This window comes from Strongylocentrotus purpuratus, unplaced genomic scaffold, assembly GCF_000002235.5.
Source record: "Strongylocentrotus purpuratus isolate Spur 01 unplaced genomic scaffold, Spur_5.0 spur5_scaffold_13, whole genome shotgun sequence".
Lineage (NCBI taxonomy): Eukaryota > Metazoa > Echinodermata > Echinoidea > Camarodonta > Strongylocentrotidae > Strongylocentrotus > Strongylocentrotus purpuratus.
In genome coordinates this window covers 8,440,613-8,462,294 of record NW_022145598.1, presented here as the reverse complement: position 1 = coordinate 8,462,294, position 21,682 = coordinate 8,440,613, and the positions used below count along the sequence as shown (strand labels likewise).

At 36.8% G+C, this 21,682-nt stretch overlaps 2 protein-coding genes across 2 annotated transcripts; both read right to left on the bottom strand.

Moving 5' to 3' along the window:
- Positions 1–888: 888 nt before the first annotated feature.
- LOC105446402 (insulin-like growth factor-binding protein complex acid labile subunit) lies at positions 889–3,095 on the bottom strand. The gene has a single exon (XM_011683167.2). The coding sequence runs from the start codon at positions 2,965–2,967 to the stop codon at positions 889–891; it is 2,079 nt and encodes a 692-aa protein (XP_011681469.2). The 5' UTR covers positions 2,968–3,095.
- Positions 3,096–9,345: 6,250 nt separating this feature from the next.
- Positions 9,346–18,983, bottom strand: LOC105439464 (cadherin EGF LAG seven-pass G-type receptor 1-like). Its single transcript, XM_030983861.1, has 12 exons — positions 18,926–18,983; positions 18,336–18,408; positions 17,540–17,642; positions 16,061–16,281; positions 15,604–15,670; positions 14,437–14,522; positions 13,416–13,584; positions 12,787–12,891; positions 11,826–11,973; positions 11,130–11,188; positions 10,557–10,631; positions 9,346–9,840 (listed from the first exon to the last, which is right to left on the bottom strand). The coding sequence occupies exons 1-12, from the start codon at positions 18,981–18,983 to the stop codon at positions 9,346–9,348; spliced, it is 1,659 nt and encodes a 552-aa protein (XP_030839721.1).
- Positions 18,984–21,682: the final 2,699 nt, after the last annotated feature.

Here is a 21,682-nt window from a genome sequence, read left to right as displayed (position 1 = left end):
GAAAGAGACAAAATAGAAGTAGGGGTATACGTTACAGAATCCGTCAGCTGTTTTAGATAGACATACATGATATAATTTTACCGATCTGTTATTGGTTTTATGTATTATCACTGGAAGGAAAATGTTTAAGTCATGCTCATGATTTTCATATTTTTGATACAGCTTCAAAATTTGCATTCGAGAATGTCAGTGAAATTGTTATCAGCACAATATGTGTAAATTACAAGCTTTTAAATTCATTAGACTGATAGAACTATGGATTGTACCATTAATAGGTTGAGAAGACGTGAAGAGCAAAAATCCACGGTTGTATAGAAAGGAAGAGAAAATATTCATATGCAAATCATCCAACATATTGCTCTGAATTAAAGTGATATTATTATTAATTAGATGTATTCAAATAAGCCTAGCCCTGCATAGATCTTAAAGTGCTCAAAGAATGAGAAACTCTACAGTACTGTTGTGGTACGACAAAATAATGCTCCTGCGACAATAGCTCTACCGTAATTTCCTACACCAACTTATTACCTAACGTCTACACGTGAGACAACACTATACCTCACCCAAACTCCAATCATAAGCCTAAGCTTAAACCAAATTGCGACCCTAAACCTAAAGCCCAGAGCAGTTATCGCCAGAGAACGTGTCGCATCATCTACCCTAAGAAGTTACACTCCAGAGACCCGTTTTACAAATTAAGCCTTTTTTTCAATGACAAATGACACAAATCAGTGACAAATCTGTTTATAACCAATCAGAAGCAAGGATATCAGTAGCTTATGACAACAACTGTCATTTGCCACTGATTGTAGGTCTTCTTAGTGTAGTGTTCACATTAATACCCTGCGCAAGGGATGGACTCAACCTTAAGTTCACAGCAATTTTGCTTTAGACGTTATTATTTACACCGAAGTACGTTCTCGTAATAATCGGTCTCGGTGATGCCTGTCCCGCCTGTGCGTCAGTGCTGTGGTATAGAGGCCAACTCCTTTGTGTCTCACGGCATAAGTGCACCACCCTCCCTGGGACACCGTAGTCGATTGAAGATGCATCGTTTCCAGACAGTTCTTCCCTCTCTCGATGGTAGTATGTGTGATCGAGCGTACTAAAAGAATCTCCATCTATTGAAGTATTGGAAATCTCACCCACGTGACCATCGCTGAACCTGACAAAGGTGGAGGCCGCATTAAGAGAAGATCTTACACCTTCGGCATCCAAGTCGGCGTTCCCTGGTGACCTTATATTACCATGATCAAGCGGTAATTCTTGAGAAAGTCGTCTCCTCTTGATGATCGCAAAATAAACACTCGCCCCAATAACAACAACAACAGCCAGTGTTGGTAGAGTGCCGAAGAGGACAACGTTCAGAGCGTTCAATGATGTTCGATTTTCAGACGGATCTGGCAGAAGATGGGTCGTGTTGCCGACATCAGTCCCATGAGTGCAAGGCAACGGTTTGCCAAGGTCGGAAAGAAAACGTCCACGAAGGCTAGGAGGTGATTCGCATTTAGCCTCTTCCCGTGTTCCAGTCCCACTATTCGCTGTGATACCTAATCGAAACCACTCAAGCGAACAGTTGCAATCGAGGTTATTCCCGCTCAGCTTCAGGTCAAGGCCAATCCTAACGGTATCGACATTACTTAATGGAAAGACCTTTTTCGGAAGAGTCCTTAAAGAGTTACGCCTAAGATCCAGCTCTTTGAGCTTCAACGTTTTCGAGAAGAGCCCCGTCGGCAATATCGTCAAATCATTTCCTGATAAGTCAATTATTTGGACTTGATTTGTCGCCTGAAAGATATCTCCAGGTAACGTCGCCAACGCATTTCCTGACAGATTTAAGAATTGCAGTTGCTTTAATTGAGCAAAAGCACCAGGGGTGATGCTGACTATCGCATTGCTGTTTAGGTGCAATCTCTTTAGGTTTGTCAAATTAAAAAATGTGTCATGTGAAAGGACCTGGATCAAGTTCTCTTCTAAGTGGAGGTAAATCAGACTGTTCTGAAGCTCCATGAATATTCTAGATCGTAAAATTTGGATTCGATTGTTTGTCAAGTCGAGATTTTCTAAACTGTCCAAACCCTTGAAAGCGTCGTCTCGAATGGTGCTTATGGAATTATAACGAATAAACAGTACATTTACATTACCTAAACCAGCGAAAGAAGAATTTTTTAGATTAGTGATCCTATTGTAACATAGACGTAGTTTCAATAAGTTAATCATACCTGCCCATGCATTTTCCGCAAGAGAACTGATGTTGTTGTGCTGGAGATCAAGTTCGATTAAGTAACGAAGTCCAAGAAACTGGTTTCTGCTCACCTCCCTCAGATGATTATGACTAAGATCAAGTTCATGGAGAAGCTCAAAATAAGAAAAATTTAGTACAGATATTTCTTTTAATCTAGAGAAGGCACCGTGCCCCTTTTCTCGAATACCATTCCGTGAGAGGTGAAGAAACCAGAGAGAAGACAAACCCTCAAAGTCCCCATGTTCAATGAGAGGTATGTTATTAAAATCTAGATAAAGTTTTCTCAGATTTCCCAGACGCGATGTCCTCAACCAGTCGGATAACGATGTCAGGTCATTGTTCCTCAAATCAAGGCTTGTTAATTCCGACAGATCTGAAAATGCTCCCGATCTAATGGTACTGATCTTGTTTCTGTGTAGGTCCAAGACCTGCATCTTCTGTAGTCCTCGAAACGTTCCATTACGGAGGAAAATTAAACTGTTATGGCTAAGGTTAAGCCTCAAAACATTTTCGAACTGCTGAAAAACATTCAGTTCTATCTTGTCAATGTTAAGATTGTTCAAGAGGACGTTTCTTTGGTCATTGACTGAGAGTGAACTCAAATATTCAGGACTCAAAGAACGGGTGTCTGATCCGACCGGACCAAAACCAAGGACGATCAATAGGAACAAGAGCGGAGTCCATCCTTTGAATCTAAGCCTCTGGGTATATACTTTAGCCATGGTTAATGCTTCACTTGGGCCTGAAAAAAAAACACAAATTAATGGCAGTATTACACTTGTCCCAGAGGTAGATTTAACATTCTTTAAAATGGTGGGGAAGATGAAAGCAAGGAAGAAAAAGTTAACAATTTTTGTGTAATTTACTAATGAATTTCAAATGTTGTTCTAAAAGTGGCAGGGTCGGTTTATTCCCCCCTCCCCACTTAATCCGACAGTACCCGTCTTTCTGATGTCCTTTTTTTTTCTTCTTCATTTATCGTTTTCCCTTTGCTCTTTATATAAGAGTACAGTAGAATCTTGAATTTTGAAAGAAAGAAAAAGAATGAGAAACTCTATTTATCCTCCTTAATGTTCCTCTTTGAGAACATTATACTTAAATTTTTCATCACCAAGATTAAGATAGATCAGAAGATAGCATTTTAAAATTATCTAAAAAACATTGAATATCCATCTTTTATTCCTTTGGCTGTTTGAATGGAGATCTAATAACAATGTGATCTTCTAGAGTTCATAATGTCATAAATATTGCTTGTAAACTATCAAATACGTGATGAATGAATAATAATCGTACAGTGAATTTTATTCACTTTAATTTATAGTACATTAAAAATTACATAAAGTGGAGCCCTGGTGTTTTCTTCAATCTTTTCCTTTTCCTATCTTTCTGTTTCTTTCTGAACAGTGATGATCGTTTTTAGTATCCAGTTTTGCATATTTGAAGGACACTAGTCAGATAAAAAAAAACACTTCGGTAATGATTATTTTAATCAGAGTCCAACTGACATAATAGTTCTTTTGATTTAGGCTGAGCCGATTATCAAATACTGGCTGCCATAGTACATCGAAAGGTGTTGGTATTATTTGTTTGACGTAAAATATCTCAGTCCAAACACTTACCTTCCAGAAGACGGGATATTGAAATGATGACAGATGAAAATGTAATTTCATGTTAAAGTTTAGAGTTCTTGTCCGACAGCTGTAGTGTTTGCGAATATTAGAATTGCAGGAAAATGTTGAAGAATTCCGATCACATTTAGAATGTAGAATAGCAATATGGGAAAAGATACAAGATTGAAGACATGGATTGATGGTAATTTATTTTCGATTAAGTTTCTATCTGCCTTTCTTTCTCATCATACTATTACAAACACTCTTTCTCCCACACACGCGCACGCATCTTGACGTGCAAGCACTCTCACGACGCACACACATTCCCCCGCGTTCTTTTCCTCTCTCTCTCTCTCTCTCTCTCTTTCTCTCTCTTCTCTCTCTCTCTCTCTCTCTCTCTTAATTTCTTTTAAAGTTTAATCATCACAACTTCAGATAGCAACAATCGGACAATCAAAGTAAGCAAAAGAGAAACTGATCTAGAATTTATTTTCTCAAGTTTCAAAGGGCATCAATAGGCAATAAAAAAGAGAGATCTCTCAAAATAAACTGATGAAGTTTGTAAATACATATACAGTGCGTCCCAGAAAAAACTTTTTCATTTGATGCAACTCATATAATGCATATTTCACGCATGAGTGATTTAAAACAAATCGAAGAGAGGGTACCAAAAAGTAATTTGGCAGGCGTTATCTGAATTTTACATTTCTAGAAAGTTCATATTCTGCACTTTTATATGAAACCTCAGTCAGGAAATATGAGCCAGGAATAAAAAGGTTCTATTTGTTTAAAGTAATGCTTGCATTTCCACAATTTGATTAAACTAATTCGTTTTCACTAGCTGCCTGCCGTAACAACAAACAGAGTTGACAAAAGACTTAACTCCGTTTCGTTGACGATCAGCCATGCATCAAGTCTTTCACCTTTAAATTATTTTTAATCACACATGCGTAAAATATGCATAATATGAGTTGCATCAAATGAAAGAGAACAATCTAAGCTTTACAAATATGTGTCATTTACTAATTATAGTTGTGATTAAGACATGATAAAACATTAATAATTCTTGGTTTTGTTTTTTCTGGGACGCACTGTAAAGCTTTTGTAGGCCTACTTTCAAGCTCAATTATACAATTATATGTTACTTTCGGTGTATTGTTTTTTACGTAGAATTTTGTTATATCATTTTTCAAAGAGAGGGTTTTTCTTCAAATTTGCGGACCTTTTCAATAGCGTAAGTATGAAGCATATTAGCCTACTTAGACCACTTACGCCTATTTCACTTTCGGCCAATTTGAAGGCTCTTTTCCGGTTATTGTGTAAACAAAACTTTATTCGAATGTTTACATCATAAAACTTTCCTGGAGAGTAGCGCAAAAGTGAGCCATTAGTGTAGCGTTCTATTTATATATTTTCTTGCTGTATTGTGTATATTTGTTCTTAGAATTATGCGTAGTAAATGCATGGGCGGGAATGCTAATTTACTATTCCTGTGCTTATTCAAGTGTGGGTTTTCACAGACACTTTGGCCCGAATTCACAAAGGAGGTTTGTCGACAAACCCATGTTTATGTTACGTTTTTACAGACCAAGGTTTGTAAAAATGCGTCGAAACGCGTCAAATGACGCACATAAACCTAGGTTTGTCGACAAACCTCCTTTGTGAATTTGGGCTCTTGGGTATGATTGAGAAAGGAAGGGAGAGAAAGGGGGAGGGAGAACGGTGTTTAATAGAGGAAGTGTGATGAGGAGAAAGGGAAGGACAGAGACTAAAACAAGATAGAAAGTGATTGACATGATAAGAGGGGCAATCCGATAGAAATCGAAAAAGGGAAGGGGGAGAGGGGAGAATAAGTAAAAGGAAATAAGAGAAAGGTAATGAGACAAAGATAAATAGATATAGAATGAGAGCTAGAGGGGCGTATGAGTGTGTGTGTACGTGTGATAAGGTGTGCGTGTGTGTGTTTGTGTGTGTGATAAGGTGTGCGTGTGTGCGTGTGTGTGTGTGATAAGGTGTGCGTGTGTGTGTGTGTGGTGCGTGGGAGAGAGAGAGAGAAAAAAAAAGAGAACGGGTAATGGAGAGAGAGAGAGATAGAGACAGAGAGAGAGAGAGAGAGAGAGCTTGTTGTACTTATTTCCTTTTCATTTCGTTTCATTTAAACATGAACTTTATACATGAAAGAAGAACAAATACAGCCAGGATGTGAACTACACAATGCACACGGTCACTTTATTACACATGAAATGAAGCGATGAAACTTGACTACAATTTGAAAGTGAAACAAAATCTCTATTGCAATCGGTGTGTTATAATTAGTGTTAAGCATCTGAGGAAGTAAATTGCGTACTATTTCGCTTTCAATATTAAACTCTCTTAGCTGGTAAAATGTTAGTTTGTCCAAAAATAAGTCTCTGAAATAAACTAATATTCTAAAAAATGATTAAGAATGATCTACTCTGACCTAGTCTGACAAGTCTTTGATTTCAAATCAGGGGTGCTTGCCGTTACTTGTCTCGACATCCTAAGAAAGTTTCGAGGCTTATCCTGTTTTAAAATATTATATATTTTCGCAGTCACGGACACTTTCCAAAACTAACATTATTTGAATCAATTATAGCCCTAAGTTCCGTGAGATCTTTCAAAATGATTAACAATGATGGCAGCCAAAGAAACCTGGAATGATACGTGCTGAATAAAGTAATCTGCTTTAATCAACAGATACACGTAAAACATATTCCGTTGTTCCATTTCCGATCCATTATAATTATATTAGTAATAGAAAAAAGGGGTATGTATTCGAGATTTGAATAACACTAAACGATCAGTTAGTAACAAAAAAATGATAAGAAGGAAACTAACAATTTTACTCAAGTAAGAAATCGCCTTAATATATTTAAGTATAATTAACTTTTTGGATCTGCCTTACAATAGTTTAATAATATATTTTTTTTTATTTGAGGTTGAAAAAATCTTGTTATATATCTATTCATCAGTCGAAATATATTCATTTATATTTTATATCCTATTTCAGTAAATAGGTTTGGAATAACTCCTGTAAGTGATATGTCCACCGAGAGAAAGATCAATTCAATTATTCAAATTACATCATGTATTATATTGATTGATTTCATGATTTTCCCCCAATTCAGTGATTCAAAATATGGCAATTTCTACAGTAGACTCACTTCGTAACGGTCAATGTCATTTTTTGGTTCTAATTTTTTTAAACTTTTTTGGCAATTCCTATAATTTATTACAATCCTACCAACTTGCGACGAGTCTATCACATTCCAGTTTTTTGTGTATAATAAAGGTTAAGAGAGGAAAGTCACTGGCAATACATGCACTTAACATGCTGATAAGAAACAGTTTAAACAAACACTGTTCTAAGTTGATACAGTAATATATACATAATTTACTCCTACCCACCAAAATCTAATAATTAAATCCGAATAATTACAACCTTTTTCATGTATGTATGCTTTACTGATACGTAACTTACCAACTCTAACATAAAACAAAAGCTGTACACTACCAACCATTCAAAATATGTAAACTGCGAACGCAACGAAATCACCAAAATCTATCTAAACAGTCATCAACTTCTTAAAATAACATTCAAACACTATGGTACTGCACGAACAACAGTATGATATCTATCTTTACACCATAGACTTCAATACAAAATATATTTAAGCCATACTCCTTACACGTCACGTCCTTTATCAACACGATTCACAAAGTTCACATTTTCTTAAATATTTGACATAAAGCTAGATAAAACTGAACATGTACACCCACAAGCAGAACAGTATGAAATTCTTACAACATCAACCATCAATTTTCTTAAAGAGAAATAAAAGAAACATAGAAATGCTCTCACAATAAATACCGTACGCCATTATACAAGAGTGTTTGACCCATTACTACTCACCGAAATGTAATAATTAACACCGAAATTGATAATCTGTTTTATTTGTGTATATTAAAAAAATGTATTCATTCATTTATTGCAACCATGAGTTGGATTTCATACAGTAATAAAGGCAGGCATAAATGCTTTAACTGATACGTAAACTTACCAACTCTAACATAACTATGTATGGAATTCTTACAACACCAACTATCAATTTTTTTAAGGCAAATAACAGCAGCATAAAATGTTCCTACAATAAATGCCATACACCATCATATCAGTGTGCTTGACACCTACCTATGAATATACCATAAACATATAGGGCACATCCGTCTAAATAATCCGCTCAAAAATGCATTCTCGACTGGCGGAATAAAGTCGATATGATATTAATTGATTAAACAGTGATTAAATTAAGGCATCGCTTAAAAATCGCTTAAAATCTGAGATGCATGGTCCGATGTGTTATCAGTGTCTTTGATATTTTGTAATATTGAAGCCCTAAAAAAATTGCGCTTCAAAATGATCATGAAGTGCCTCAAAAAAATAAAAATCTTTGGGTGACCGGTTTTACGATACTCGTTTTCCCCAGTAGACTGTAGTGTTATAAAAACCGTTAGGAAAACGCAAAATTTGATTTCGATTTTCAATCATAAATGTCTTGATAAAATGATCAGACAGTTGATCGGCTTGTAAAATCATGGGGTTACTGACTGCCCTAAAGGTTTATAATTATCATTGCAGCATGAGCTAAATCCAGGATTTTGTTTCAGAATCTGAAACAAAGTCATCTAATCCCTTAAATGAAATTCATATAAAAATCGAGTAATTGTCCTTTGTATACAGTTTAGGTAGTTTATATATTACGTAAATGAGGCTGCTTCTCGATGTTATCCTTAGGCAGGATTAATCTTTCTTTGTCTACTTTTGAAAGGTTTCTATTACTTCCGCGAATTTCCACAATTTGAGTCTGCAAATCGGCCAGAGTTATCTTTAGCTGCGTTTCTGGCTTCATAAATTTAGTTTAAGCCGGGAAAATACCCAAATAAGGCACCTCGATAAGGAGACTTGTATTTAGTCACTGCTCTGAACATCAAAATAGACTTGATAATTGTCGACTTAACACGCCAATGAATATATGCGCCCTGTACTCATTACATATTCTGAACGTGCAGTAATCGTGTTGTTGTTGGTTCCATCAAAGCCTCGAGACTTCTGATAATAACCATTAAATAAGTATTTTGTATTTATGACATAAGTCAAAATTAAGGCGGGTAATGGTACATGTGCTTACTGTTATAACGAATTAACCTTTCGGTATTTAAGGTATTTTATATATAGTCTGTTTCATTAAAGGATCGGCATTTCAACGATACACCTACATCTTGACAAAAAAAATCACACCTCCCGAATCGTTTTTAATTTACTACAAAATTATAGATATAATAATAAAATGTTTGATATTCTTAAACGTAATTATGGTCTAATGTTAAAGGAAATAGGTGAATTTCGGGGATGTTTTCCGTAAATATTTATTAGTCGATGACTGATGACGTAACCTCAATGGATTCAGATTAAAAATCTGCACCGTCATCGGAATCTCCCTCTGCGTTGGAGGATGAAGGCGAGGGGTGTTCCATCTGGCTAGATCCAGGTAAATCGGGCAGGTCTACCCTTGAATTCGCTCCTTTTGCCACAGACAGCTTTCCCTTTCCGTTCCCCTTGGAATATTGGGTGTAACCCCCTCCATTAAAGAGGACGTTCTTGATTGCGAGATCTATGCTCCCGTTGGACGGTTCATCCTTGTTGTCGTTTGTTGGCGGTGTGCGTACCAATGCCCCTCTTCCATCAGATTGCCCTGGAGCCGAATATTGTGGGCATTTCCTTGTGGCGTAAGCAGGTTGGGCGGGGCCGGTGTAGTCAGCTGACGCGTCGTTGCCGCGCGAGACACCATCTCTCGGTTCTGATTGGTTGGTCGAGGGCTTCTTCTTCATCATCTTACGAGTCACGTGACGCTTCTCTTCCACTGTCCAATCATCGTTCTCGATGATACGATGTGTAACTCTCACCTGTCAAAGAGTTGAAAAGGAAAACCATAATATTATGGTTTTAAAAACACACACATACACGCCCACATAAACGCAACAAGTTTAAACCTACAAATACATTTGGAGCCATAGTGGAGCCAAAACTTAATCTGATAGGGAAATGGGGAAGATGAGATAGAGACTACACCAAATACTATGGCAATAATGCCATCAAAGATTTTAAAGAAAATATGGGTTTTCATAGTCTTGTGATGTTTATGTTCTGTCATAAAATGATACAATATCATATTATACATCGTGTTAAAATGAACTACACCGTCTGTTTAAAGTTAAAAACATAACACATTATTCGTATTTTTTAATGTTGATGTTCTGACAAATAAAACAATTTAAAGCCCGTCTGTACTAGTTTGGCTAGGAGGGATTAGACCTCACTGCATGGTCACTGACAGGTGGTTATCACATCAAATCAGCTCTCAATTAACATAAGAAAAAGGGGACCATGGGGGACCAATGATCACCGATTAGGCATTGTTTGCTATATAGAGGGCGGAAGTAGCTATAAGTAGTACAGTGGGGCTTTAAAGTTGAAGTTATAAATGTGTACAACAGTATTATTGCTTATTTTCTAAAAGACAAATGTAACACATATTTTGTATTTTTTATGTTGATGTTCTGACAATAAAAAACATTTAAGATAAACAAATAATAATGTAATAATAATAATAATGCCATACCTCTTCCATCAAATCAGTGTCCTCCAAGATGGCACCTGGGATGCTCTCTTCAATTGGGGTTTCACATCGGAGAACCTAGTTTTTAGATGTGATCCAAATGAAAGGGAATGCTATCAAATAGATCGGAAATTGCATTTACCAGTTTTTTACAATTGTAGAATGATATTGATAAATAATGCATTCTGGCATATACATAGCACAAAACACATCCACAAGTCTCTTAGTCTTACTCCATAACTATATTGACTTGATGATATTGCGATACGTGTTCTCATTTTGCAAACGTTTACCATTATATTATAAGAAACCCCCTTTTTAGATAAGAAGCGATATTTATGAAAATTATTGGCTCAGTTTAAATAGAAACGTCCTATTTTCAGAGCTTGTACATCTATTTCTTTTTTTTTTTGTATTGAGGAAGCTATCAACTATGCTGAAATTTTATCGCATGACGATTATCTCCATTAAATAGTTATTTGGCTAGCTTCCTGAGCAGGTTATGACTAAAACGTTGACGTATCAAACCCCTCTTATTTCCATGTCATAAAATACGAAAATTATATATACATTTACCGGTTGTGGGCGGCGCTTCCTGGGGCGTGTCACGGGACCGCGAGATGGGTCACTGGCTCCTGAGAGAGAGAGAGAGAGAAAGAGAAAGAGAAAGAGAAATATGGGGAAGAGAGAGAGAGAGAGAGATGGGGTGAGAGGGAGAAAGAGAGAGAGAGAGAGAGAGAGAGAGAGAGAGAAAGAGAGAGTGACACATAGAGAGATGTTAAATTCACATGAAACCGTCTATATTCACTTTATTCATTAAATAAAAAGAATATCTTCAGGAATCATAATCCAAGAAAAAATTCCATTATTGAGGGATTAATACGTTGTTATTATGAAATTACCTTGACCATGCTGATTGTTTTAATGGTCCCAATTAAAGTGCGGCTTTCACGTAATGATGAAACTTATTCAAATGGAAAATGAACTTGTTGTGATCATATCGCTATCGTGTAACACAAAGAAAAGGCGGCTAGTGACAGAGTCAGTGGAACATTATATGCATGTCTAAGATTATATCAGAAGCAAAATCTTTGATTATCTGACAAGCAAAACAATGCTTTAAAACATTAAAGAACCTCCATTGCAATGGTTAAATATTGTGTACAACTATTTGGAGGAAAAAGAAATGAAGTTTTTGTCCCCCTGTTTCAATACCTTTCCCACCTCAGGAAACACAAATGGCCAAATTTTAATATCTAATAAAGTTCACACCTGTCAACTTAATGTCCTGTACATTACTTCGAGAAGTTTGCTCTTTGCCACGGCGAGAACTTCCTTGGGTAGTACTCAGGTTAGACGTGCGAATATCTTCCGGGTCAATCACGTAATCAACACAGTTGAGGTCACATTGTCCTGAAGACTGTAGTTAAGGAAAACATGAGCGGGAGAATGAAAGATATATGCTGATTTGTAGGCCTACTTACTTCAAAAAGGCAGATAATATCTCCTTGTTAACGAGAAAGCTAATTTACAATTGTGCATTCAACTCAGGAAAACATGGCGACAAATTTATCTGAAAAGCTTTAGCGCCCCTGACCCAATTCTGAGTTTTCTTCTGACGTAAGACTACGTTTGTGAATGACGCAGCCTTTGACGCACCATAAGAGTGTGACATCGTATGAAAACCGAATACAAAAAATAAACAGCGCAAATATTGCCTTGAGTTAATGAGTGTATAACGGGGCAGATTCGAATCACTGGTTTGATTAATAGTTTAGTATTAATGATTGCTTTGAGAGAAATAGTTGTTTTGATACGCTCAAGGGGAGGTTAAAATTGTGCTTTTGCCCGAGGCGTGTTATGACGCAATGATGGGCTGGGCATGTGGCAAGACTTCTGGACAATAGATGGACAAGAATGGCAACCAAGGAGGGGAAAGAGAAGAGGAGGAAGGCAGAAGAGAAGATGGAGAGATGACCTAACATCATACATGGGAACGGCCGCTTGGACTAGGATAGCTAGAGACAAAAGAGAATGGAAATGTTATGAGGAAGGCTTTGTCCAACGTCTGGATGAACTACAGCCTGATAGATAGATAGATAGATAGATCACGCAATCGAAACGACGTCTCGATTGCAACGAGCGTAATGATTAAAAAAGGTAAGACATGGTACTTCTTCAAATTAACATCTCCTTCTGAGTGGATGATATTTTGAATTAGAAAGCTACATACGCCTGTAGCATTGAGCCCGAGATGAGCAGAGATGGCGTTAGAATCGATGAATTCGCCTCTTGAAAGCATGATCTGTTTTCGCTTTAGACGCCAAGCCTGTCGAACCTGTACGAATGACAAATAAAAGACTAATTCAATATCACCAATCGGTTACATAATCTGTTTCGCTTTAGACGCCAAGTCTGTCGAACCTGCACGAATGACAAATGAAAGACTTATTCAATATCACCGATTTGTTTCAACATTTCTCTCTTAGAATTTTACTCTACTGAGTAATACCAGAAATTGATGTGGAAAGTAAGGCATAAAAACAAGTAAAACGTTTGGATTATTAACTAAACTGTTAGGGTACTAAAACTGTATACCGGTGCTCCAATATATACACCGATAACAATATCTGGGGGTGTTTCACAAAGCCTTTTGTCAATGACAAATGACAAAAATCAGTGACAAATCTGCTGATAACCAGTCAGAAGCAAGGATTTCACTAGCTTATAACAAAACTGTCATTTGTCACTGATGACACATTTTGTGAAACACCGCCTGAACCTTTTTTCATCAAAGTCCAGGGTTTGATAAGACAATAATAAATTATCGCCTTTCGGAAATCGTTTGAAAATATAACCAACCTCTGAATTCATAAGACAGTGGAAAAAGAAAACGAAAAATCCTTGGAGCGAGTTGAAGATGGTGAAGAGATACTGAAAGATAACGGTGTCCGAGTTGATGGCCATCAAACCAAAGGCCCAGGTTAACCCAAGAAGTGGGAGGAGGAAAATGGCGCCTTTGACTCCAGCCCTGTAAAAATATAAAATAATGGTGGGTTCTTGCATGGAGTTACTAATCTTGTTAAGCGCTCATGTCAGTCAGACTTGACACCCCTGGAGTCTACAGTTATTACTCCGGCCTTAGCATGGCTGCCGTGATGATGGCTCCCTAGCATTTCAAAGAATTAATTCCTGCCAGGGACTCATTCACCTCACCTGGGTCAAGTGTGGCATAAGTAGGTTAATGTCTTGCCAAAGGATATTAGTGCCGTGGCGGGACTCGAGCCGCGAACCATGTGATCCACAGCCCGGTAATGTATCCACTAGGATAAGACACTTCCGCAGAATTATATCAATATATCACTATTATAAATTATGTTCAAAAACCAGAAAGGTATGACATGTTAATTATATATAACTAATCTTGAATCTTGTAATTGACTTGTATTTCCAGGTAGGCTGGCATGAATAGATAATTATGACTTATAGGTCATGAATTAGATGGACCTTTTGAACCAGTTAACTAAACATAATGATTTAAATAATATTTGCTCATTACACTACACATTGTACATTCAAATCTTGGTTATGCTTAAAAAAATCTCGACTTCCTAAGTTTCCTAATCCCTCAGCTATAAATAACAAATATTACCAAATTCGTTTTTCATACATTCATCTCCCCCCTCCCCCTCCCCCCCCCCCCCCACTCATGAGCATTGTTACGAATGTGAACATTCGGTGCAAGTTTTGTTTGATTCTATTACATTATTTATATTGGAGAATGAGAAAGCACATTCCAAAATGGAAGTGGCGCGAAAAGGAGCTTCAGAGACCTGAGCGGCACAGGCCTCTCTGTACATTTAGAAAAAGTAATTTGTCTTACTTTGCTTGTTCTTTGCTGCTCCCAGCTTTTACATTCGTCGATTGAATGATGATTTTGAGCACCATACACATGACAGCCATATTAACCTGCAAGAAAGGAACAAGGAATACAAGGCGAGTTATTTTCGAGTATTATGTCATGACATGTTATCGGAAAGTAGAGTTAAATCCAAAGAACATGTATATTTGTGATGGCATACAATATAATAAGACGAGAGAGAAAGAGAGAAAGAGAGTGAGATAGAAAAAAACATGTAAATTTAGTGTTAGTAACGTTAGCAAGCTTGATTGAATATACAGTAGCTCAACGTATATGTTTGAATCCGAATGAATAATTACATATACATAATATTTAGTTACTGAATGCAAATTAATACATTTTTGACATAAAACATAAGGACTATAAAACTCCGGATACTGCAGAATAAGTTCTTGCAAGCTTCTTAAGAATCGTTATGTATACATGTGTAAACGACCCGATTACTACCTTTGAATTTCACAGATTTCATTAAATTCATTATCAGAATACAGAACCTGTATCTAATTACAGAAATTGATAAACATGTAGGACATCGGGGCCCATTAAGAGTTTGGTTGTTGTTTCTCTGGGTAATCGGACAGGGGCCTACTAGGAAAGCTTAAAAGTGCCGATGAGATGACGAGATAATTTAGGATAAGAAGACAAGAAGATGATTAAATTTTGTTGGAACTCGGAAAGTATAGGCTTCTTTACGACGAGAATACAAGATGACAAGTCGCGGGAACTCAGCAAGTCGACTTGTTTAGGATAAGATGACGAGATGACAAGTTGTTTGAACTCAACAAGTCAACCTGTTTAGGACGTGAAGACGGGAACACAAGTTAAAAGACGAGAAGACGGGTTATTGAAACTCTCAAAGTCAACTTGTCCTAAATAAGTTGACTTTTCTGAGTCTCATGTATTCATCCCAAAGAAGTCGACCTGTCGAATTGAAACGATCCGCCATCTCAACTTCTTCTTCTACTTGTATTAAAGTCGACTTGCCGAGTTCCAACACATTGTATTCCCGTCTACTTTTCCTAAATCTTGTCGTCATTTCATCGGCACTTTTAAGCTTCCGTACATTATGCAGGATACTTCGCTGCATGAATGGCATTAAGATGGGTAAATAATTAATTTGGAACTTACCACGATGATTCCTACGGCTGGACCAACAAAAGCCCAGATAAATCCACGCTCAACGATCAGCCAACATCTAGCAAGATAAATAATTAGATATTAAAAATAACAGAGCTGTGAAAGGAAGCAATCGTTTTTCAGTTGAAATCAAGCGCATACCGGGCGTTTTCGTCCAAAATAATGTACGAAAGATGTTTTGATAGCGCACCCCAAATAACTGTCATACTATATCTTAAAGTTCAAACCACCCAAGCATCGACACTCTAGTATTCCTTACTCCCCCCCCCCTCTCTCTCTCTCTCTCTCTTTCTCTCTCTCTCCCCTCTTTCTCTCTCTCTCTCTCTCTCTCTCTCCCTCTCTCCCTCTTCCCTCTTCCCTCATTCTCTTTCGCTCCCTCTCATTCTTTCTCAATCTTTTCTAGTGATTCCAGTGACTATCAGATGAACAACATTAAAGTGCGACGAACCCTCCATCCGACCCGTATCCATCATGGTCAATCGCCGTTGTTATGCCAACCACTAAGACGGGGATTCCCCATCCCAGCAGGGAGTAGACCTTCCAGCGACTGGTCTCCGAACCAAAGACCCTCACTACCATGTTGTAAAGATGCAGTCCCTCCGTCAACATCCAGGAGAAGACGGAGAGGTAGAAGAAATGAAGGAGGATGGCGATTACTTTGCATGCAATCTGTAGGAATGAGACCATAATTTATGATAAAGCAGATAACTCAAATCAAGTCAATTCAATATGGTTTAGTTTATTAAAAGAAACAAAGTAATGGTCCTGGGACTAATTGCACTATGTTTACAATGTTAATAATGACATGAAATAGAATCATCAATTAAAAAAAAAACGACTTAAAAAGTTGTAAAAATACAGGGTCATGACAGATAAAGATCACACCTTCATAGGAACATAAATTTATTTAAGCAAGACATTTTGATTATGATTATAGTCATAACCATATAATTATGAGCAAAATAGTATAACATATTTCGTCAGGTCTGCGTACCCTGTCGTTGGTATAAATGGACTTCGAATAATGAAACAAACATTTAAACGGTCAGGCCTAGACCTTTGGCCATTATCAGCCTAATCATGTGTCCCTCAAGGTTGTTTATTGGGTCCATTGTCAAAACTAGCAAAGAGGAGGTGGCATTGCTCAGTAAAATAGTAGCGAGGTCCCAGGGTCGAAACCAGGTCAATGCGCTGGTACCCTTTGTTAAGGCATTCATTCTCATTATTAAATCCCTCAAAGAGGACTTAAAGCCATGGGTCCCCTGGATGCTTACTTACAAGCGTTACATTTTTTCTTAGAAGTCAGGGGAAATCAAACCGTTAGAAAATCATCAGTAAGTGCGTCCATTATTAGTGTTGTACCGTCTGCTGGGAGCCAGAAGGGCGTGAACTACAAAATCAAACTATAAAGTAAACTCGTCCTTCTTGCTCTCAGCGGCAGAAAGACAATACCTTTTCTGAATATTAATTGTTTCTGAAGCTTGAACACTTTTGGTATTACATGTATATGTAAGTAATTGTTTTCTATGTTATAGTACATTGTACTTCTATGGTTGCCCTGCATGTAATTAACCTTTTCATGACCTGGGCTTAACTTTTATTTAATATGATATGATTAGTGTTATGTTCCTTTGTTTTATTTTAATATCGAATAAAGTTATGGTATGAAACATGTACCCTGCTTGTGAAAAGTATATGATAGTACTGTAATACAAGTAATAATAATAATAATAATGATAATAATAATGATAATAATAATTATAACATTTACATGTGTATAGTACTTTTTACTAGGCTTCTGCTCGCTCCACATTACAGTTATTATTACCCCGGTCATTGGATTCTCACATGATAATGTACACACTCCGCTCCCTGGGGAGTATCAATGAAAGCCTACATAAAATACTACAGATCACCAGACTCTGACCTTAATCTTAGTTTCTCCTACGCCGGCGATGAATAGAAGATCCGAAATCATAAGAGCCACTACCAGGTTCTTGTGAATAAACGTACGATCTGATTTAAGAGATCTGCATCAAATAGGGATGTTAAAGGTAATGCAAAGCTTTAGGCAATTTCGAAAATTGAATGGATAGTAATTCTTTAAAATTTTGATATATTTGGATGCCCATGTGGATATATTGTTATCACTAGCCCCTAAAACACTTTTGCTTTCGAGAAATTGAATAATTAATAATAAATTTACCAATGCTCCCGGTAAATTTCAAATAACGCCAACGGCCATTCCATGGTAGATGGGACCATGGAAATCTCAGAATATGCTGTTCTGATATATTGTTTCAACAGGGGAAAAACGAATATGTCGATTGTAATCAAGAAACATTGTTTTAAAGTTAAAGTAATATCAGTCTTGAGAGGCTATACAACATAAAGAGTTTATTTTTTTTTACAATTTCATCACTTTAGACTCGATTTCAACCGCGACAACGATCATTGAATATTGTAAATGTAAATGTTGTCTTCTAACAGACACAGAGACAGCTAAATTACAAGGAAACGGAAAACAAGCTATAACCTAACAAAAATAAATAGTATGTATAATTATTACTCTGCCACTACTATGCTTGAGCCTCTGTCTAGACACGTGACCGAAATAAGTTTCCATGTTGAACTTACATTGGACAAATATTTACATTCAATTGAAATGAAATTACATGTATCAAACAGTAACAAATTGAAAACAAACGTCTTTGGCGACTTACCCGAGATAAGTAAAGGTGAAAATGGTGAGCAATAGGTCAACCATTTCAGAGCGGTTTGGTGCACTGCCGGAATCTGAAAGTTTGGGAAATGAAACACAAAAGATGTAGTAGAGGCTTCGTGGTATATAGTGATTCGTTCACGTCTTGACTCACAATCCAAGAGATGAGGGTTCGAATCCCATCCCGACATTAAAACGTCATATATGGCAAGACGTTAATCCATATTTGCAACTCCCCGCCAAGGTGTAAATGGGTACCCGGCAATTACTGGGGCTTTCCTTGGTAAACAAATATATATTTAGTGTTTTGAAGAATTCTTGCAGGAATCACCGGATTAAGTTACCCGACAGGTATCATTACGTGAGTTGTTCAGTTATTTTTTTTTCTTACAAAAATACCATATCATCTCACGTTTAAGTTATGATTAGAGACAAATCGAGACAATGGCACAAAATCATAACTTTCTCATTTTGTCCCGGTTTAGTTCAAACTTTCACCGGTCTATATCTTTCATTTTCTTTTTTCTTTTAAAATAGTTTATTCTTAAAGTTGGATTTCACTTTAAAGTATAGCTTCCCCCCCCCACCGACCTCGTATTCGACGATCTGCATAAGGATAGCGAAGGAGGTCGTATGAGCACAGCGACATGATGACCGCCCGGACGATGACGAGTTAGAAAGTAGACTGCACCCAGCATCTGACCATACTCTGGTTAGACCAAAGGAAAATTAGATGAAAGAGTTCTTTTTTAACTTGCCATTTCCAACAAGTGCGAATTTTCAATTAATCCTACAGGATTTACTACGTTTCATCGGATCTTCGCGTCGTGTCGGGATGTCGGGTTATACGAACTTTTGGGAGAACATTTCCCTATATTCAAGAAAGTTCGGGTAATTTGAATGCAAATACTCTCATTTTTTAAATTATAAAATCAACTAATCGTTTTACATGTACTTCAGTGAAAACATGCTCATACATTCAGACAATAACGTTGATCTCTATATCATTTTTTGCAAAATCTTGTAATTAAATGCCTGTATTTCGTAGAAGAAGTGTAGGTTCGAGACGCGAGTTTTCGCAGATTTGCTGTCAAATTTTCCCAAAAGAGTCAGGTAAACTGGGCCCAACACTTAGGCGATAGGTGTGGTATATTTCACAAACGTTACATATGACCCTTCGGGAATAAGGGCTTGATTAGTCAAAAGAATTTTTGTAACCGACGCGAAGATCTGATGGAACGAAGTGAGCCAAATCTGCAGACATGCATTGGGTGCCGATCGGCGCAGACAAAGCTGATATTGGTGGATATTATCGACTATTTGGAACACTAAAAACTAAAAAAGTATCATAGCGCTTACATAATCACAGAATATGAACGGAATCATAAAATACATAGAATTATGAAATAGGAACCAATAATAGGAGGATTGCAATGTGCCTTATCAAAGCGCCGTGTGGAAACACATTTCATATCGTAATTTGTTACATGACAACCCTGTCATCACATTATGTATCAGTGTTATACTAGAAATACTTAAATAAACTACAAGCCAATAGTCAACCTTCCGTTTGGAAAAGCGAATACGACACAGGGAGGTTATCTGAATGGCACATTAAGAGTCAAGGAATAAAGAAACGATAGTTAAGAAGAATAGAAGATGAAGAAAGGGAAAGAAGGACAACCACAGGGATAGCGGGTAAAAGATGAGAGGAAAATGATAAAGTAAAATAGAGGACATTAAAAACCAAGAAAGAAGAGGAAGAAGAAATCCTTTACAAAAAAAGTTATGCAATTCAAGTTTGAACGTCGATATCTGTTTTGTTAATTTTTTTCAATCATACCTCAACATGGTATCATTGAAAAACATTCTTCTTTCCCTCTTCATTGAATAATTCACTGTTGAAAATAAAAATAAATTTTGCAGCATTTCACTGTTGACTTTCCTCCATATTCAGGTGTACTGCACATTCAATGATAACATAATCATTATACATGGGGCGTCATTGTAAAAGGGAATGAACAGACTTTCCAATGATACCAACGTCAAGTTCGATAATATGGTAACAACTCAACCCTAAATTGCAAAACAAAAATTGAGGAGTTTTGTTAACTGCATCGATATGAGATAGTGGCTTATGGAAACCTTTCACCTCTCACCTTCGAGCTTCCCGCCAAAATACGCATTTAGCCCGGGTTATTCTTTTCCTTGTTTTCCCGTTGACCACGATCGTCTGTTCGTCATCATCAAGCTCCTGTGATTCAACACGCGAGTAGGACTAATTATCAATATGGACTAATATTACTATTAATATGGCATGTTTTGTTTTCACACTGCACGTTAGACTGCTCTAGCCAAGACCGGTCTGGCGTAGACCGGTCAATAGAAGTAAGTGAAATGGGGTATTTGGTTCATTTTACTATATACCTCGGTGTGTTTCCTTAGTATTACTGAAAATTATCGCAATTCCATTTTAAGTCTTCTGCTATGATGGTTATTGTATGTTTATTCTCATCTTTATCATAATATAATGCGATGAACTATTCAGAAATGAATGAATAAAAATAGACAAATAATAATAAACTAATGAATAAACTAATTTTCCTTGGTCAAAGACAAAAGACTATACGTAAAATAATAACACTTATGATGAATTCAATATGATTCATAATTGATTTACCGTGTGTTTTTGGTGGTGTATTCATCAATTGAAAATGTGATTCTAAAGTCGTAAAAAAGACTTATTTAAAATACAATGAGGACGAAATCAGGTGCTATTTTAATGGCAAAGAATTTGATTTAAAAAAAAAAATTATGTGTGGATTTATTTTAAAAAAACTGTTTTATATTGGTAAGGGTGATCGTAACAAATCATTTAGGCTTTTACCACCCTTAAAAACCTTAATTAAGTTAGGCAATCTACTCTTGTGGACAAGATAACATGCATTAATTGTCACAATTCAGATGTTGGAGAAACAGGGAGAACACTGAGTGATCGATTGAAGGAACACAAAAGAGCCCTCAGATTGAGCAATCCATATCACTCAGCAGTAGCAGAACACACCCTTAATACTGGACATAACATTGGATGTGATCACACATAGCTGCATTACTATCCTGGCTGTTCTATTGATTCTCAACATTTCAAACACCACTGTACAAAACTCAAACGATTTCACTAAAAATCGGTACTTTAGTGACAATCGATGACACCTAAATAGCAGTAAAATACAATATTTTTCAACTCACCGATGTTAGAAAGAATAATTTAAAAATTAAAATCGTGAGTCTACAGTCAAACTTTCTTACAGCCACATCGGCATCATTGTGTGCATTTATGTGTTATTT

Coding starts and splice junctions, on each gene's coding strand:
- LOC105446402 (XM_011683167.2), bottom strand. CDS start 2,967: ATGGCTAAAGTATATACCCAGAGGCTTAGATTCAAAGGATGGACTCCG.
- LOC105439464 (XM_030983861.1), bottom strand. CDS start 18,983: ATGTCGCTGTGCTCATACGACCTCCTTCGCTATCCTTATGCAGATCGT. Junction 16,282..17,539: donor TAGGAGAAACTAAGATTAAG/GTCAGAGTCTGG, acceptor TCATTCCTACAG/ATTGCATGCAAAGTAATCGC. Junction 11,974..12,786: donor TCGGGCTCAATGCTACAGGC/GTATGTAGCTTT, acceptor CCTTAACTACAG/TCTTCAGGACAATGTGACCT.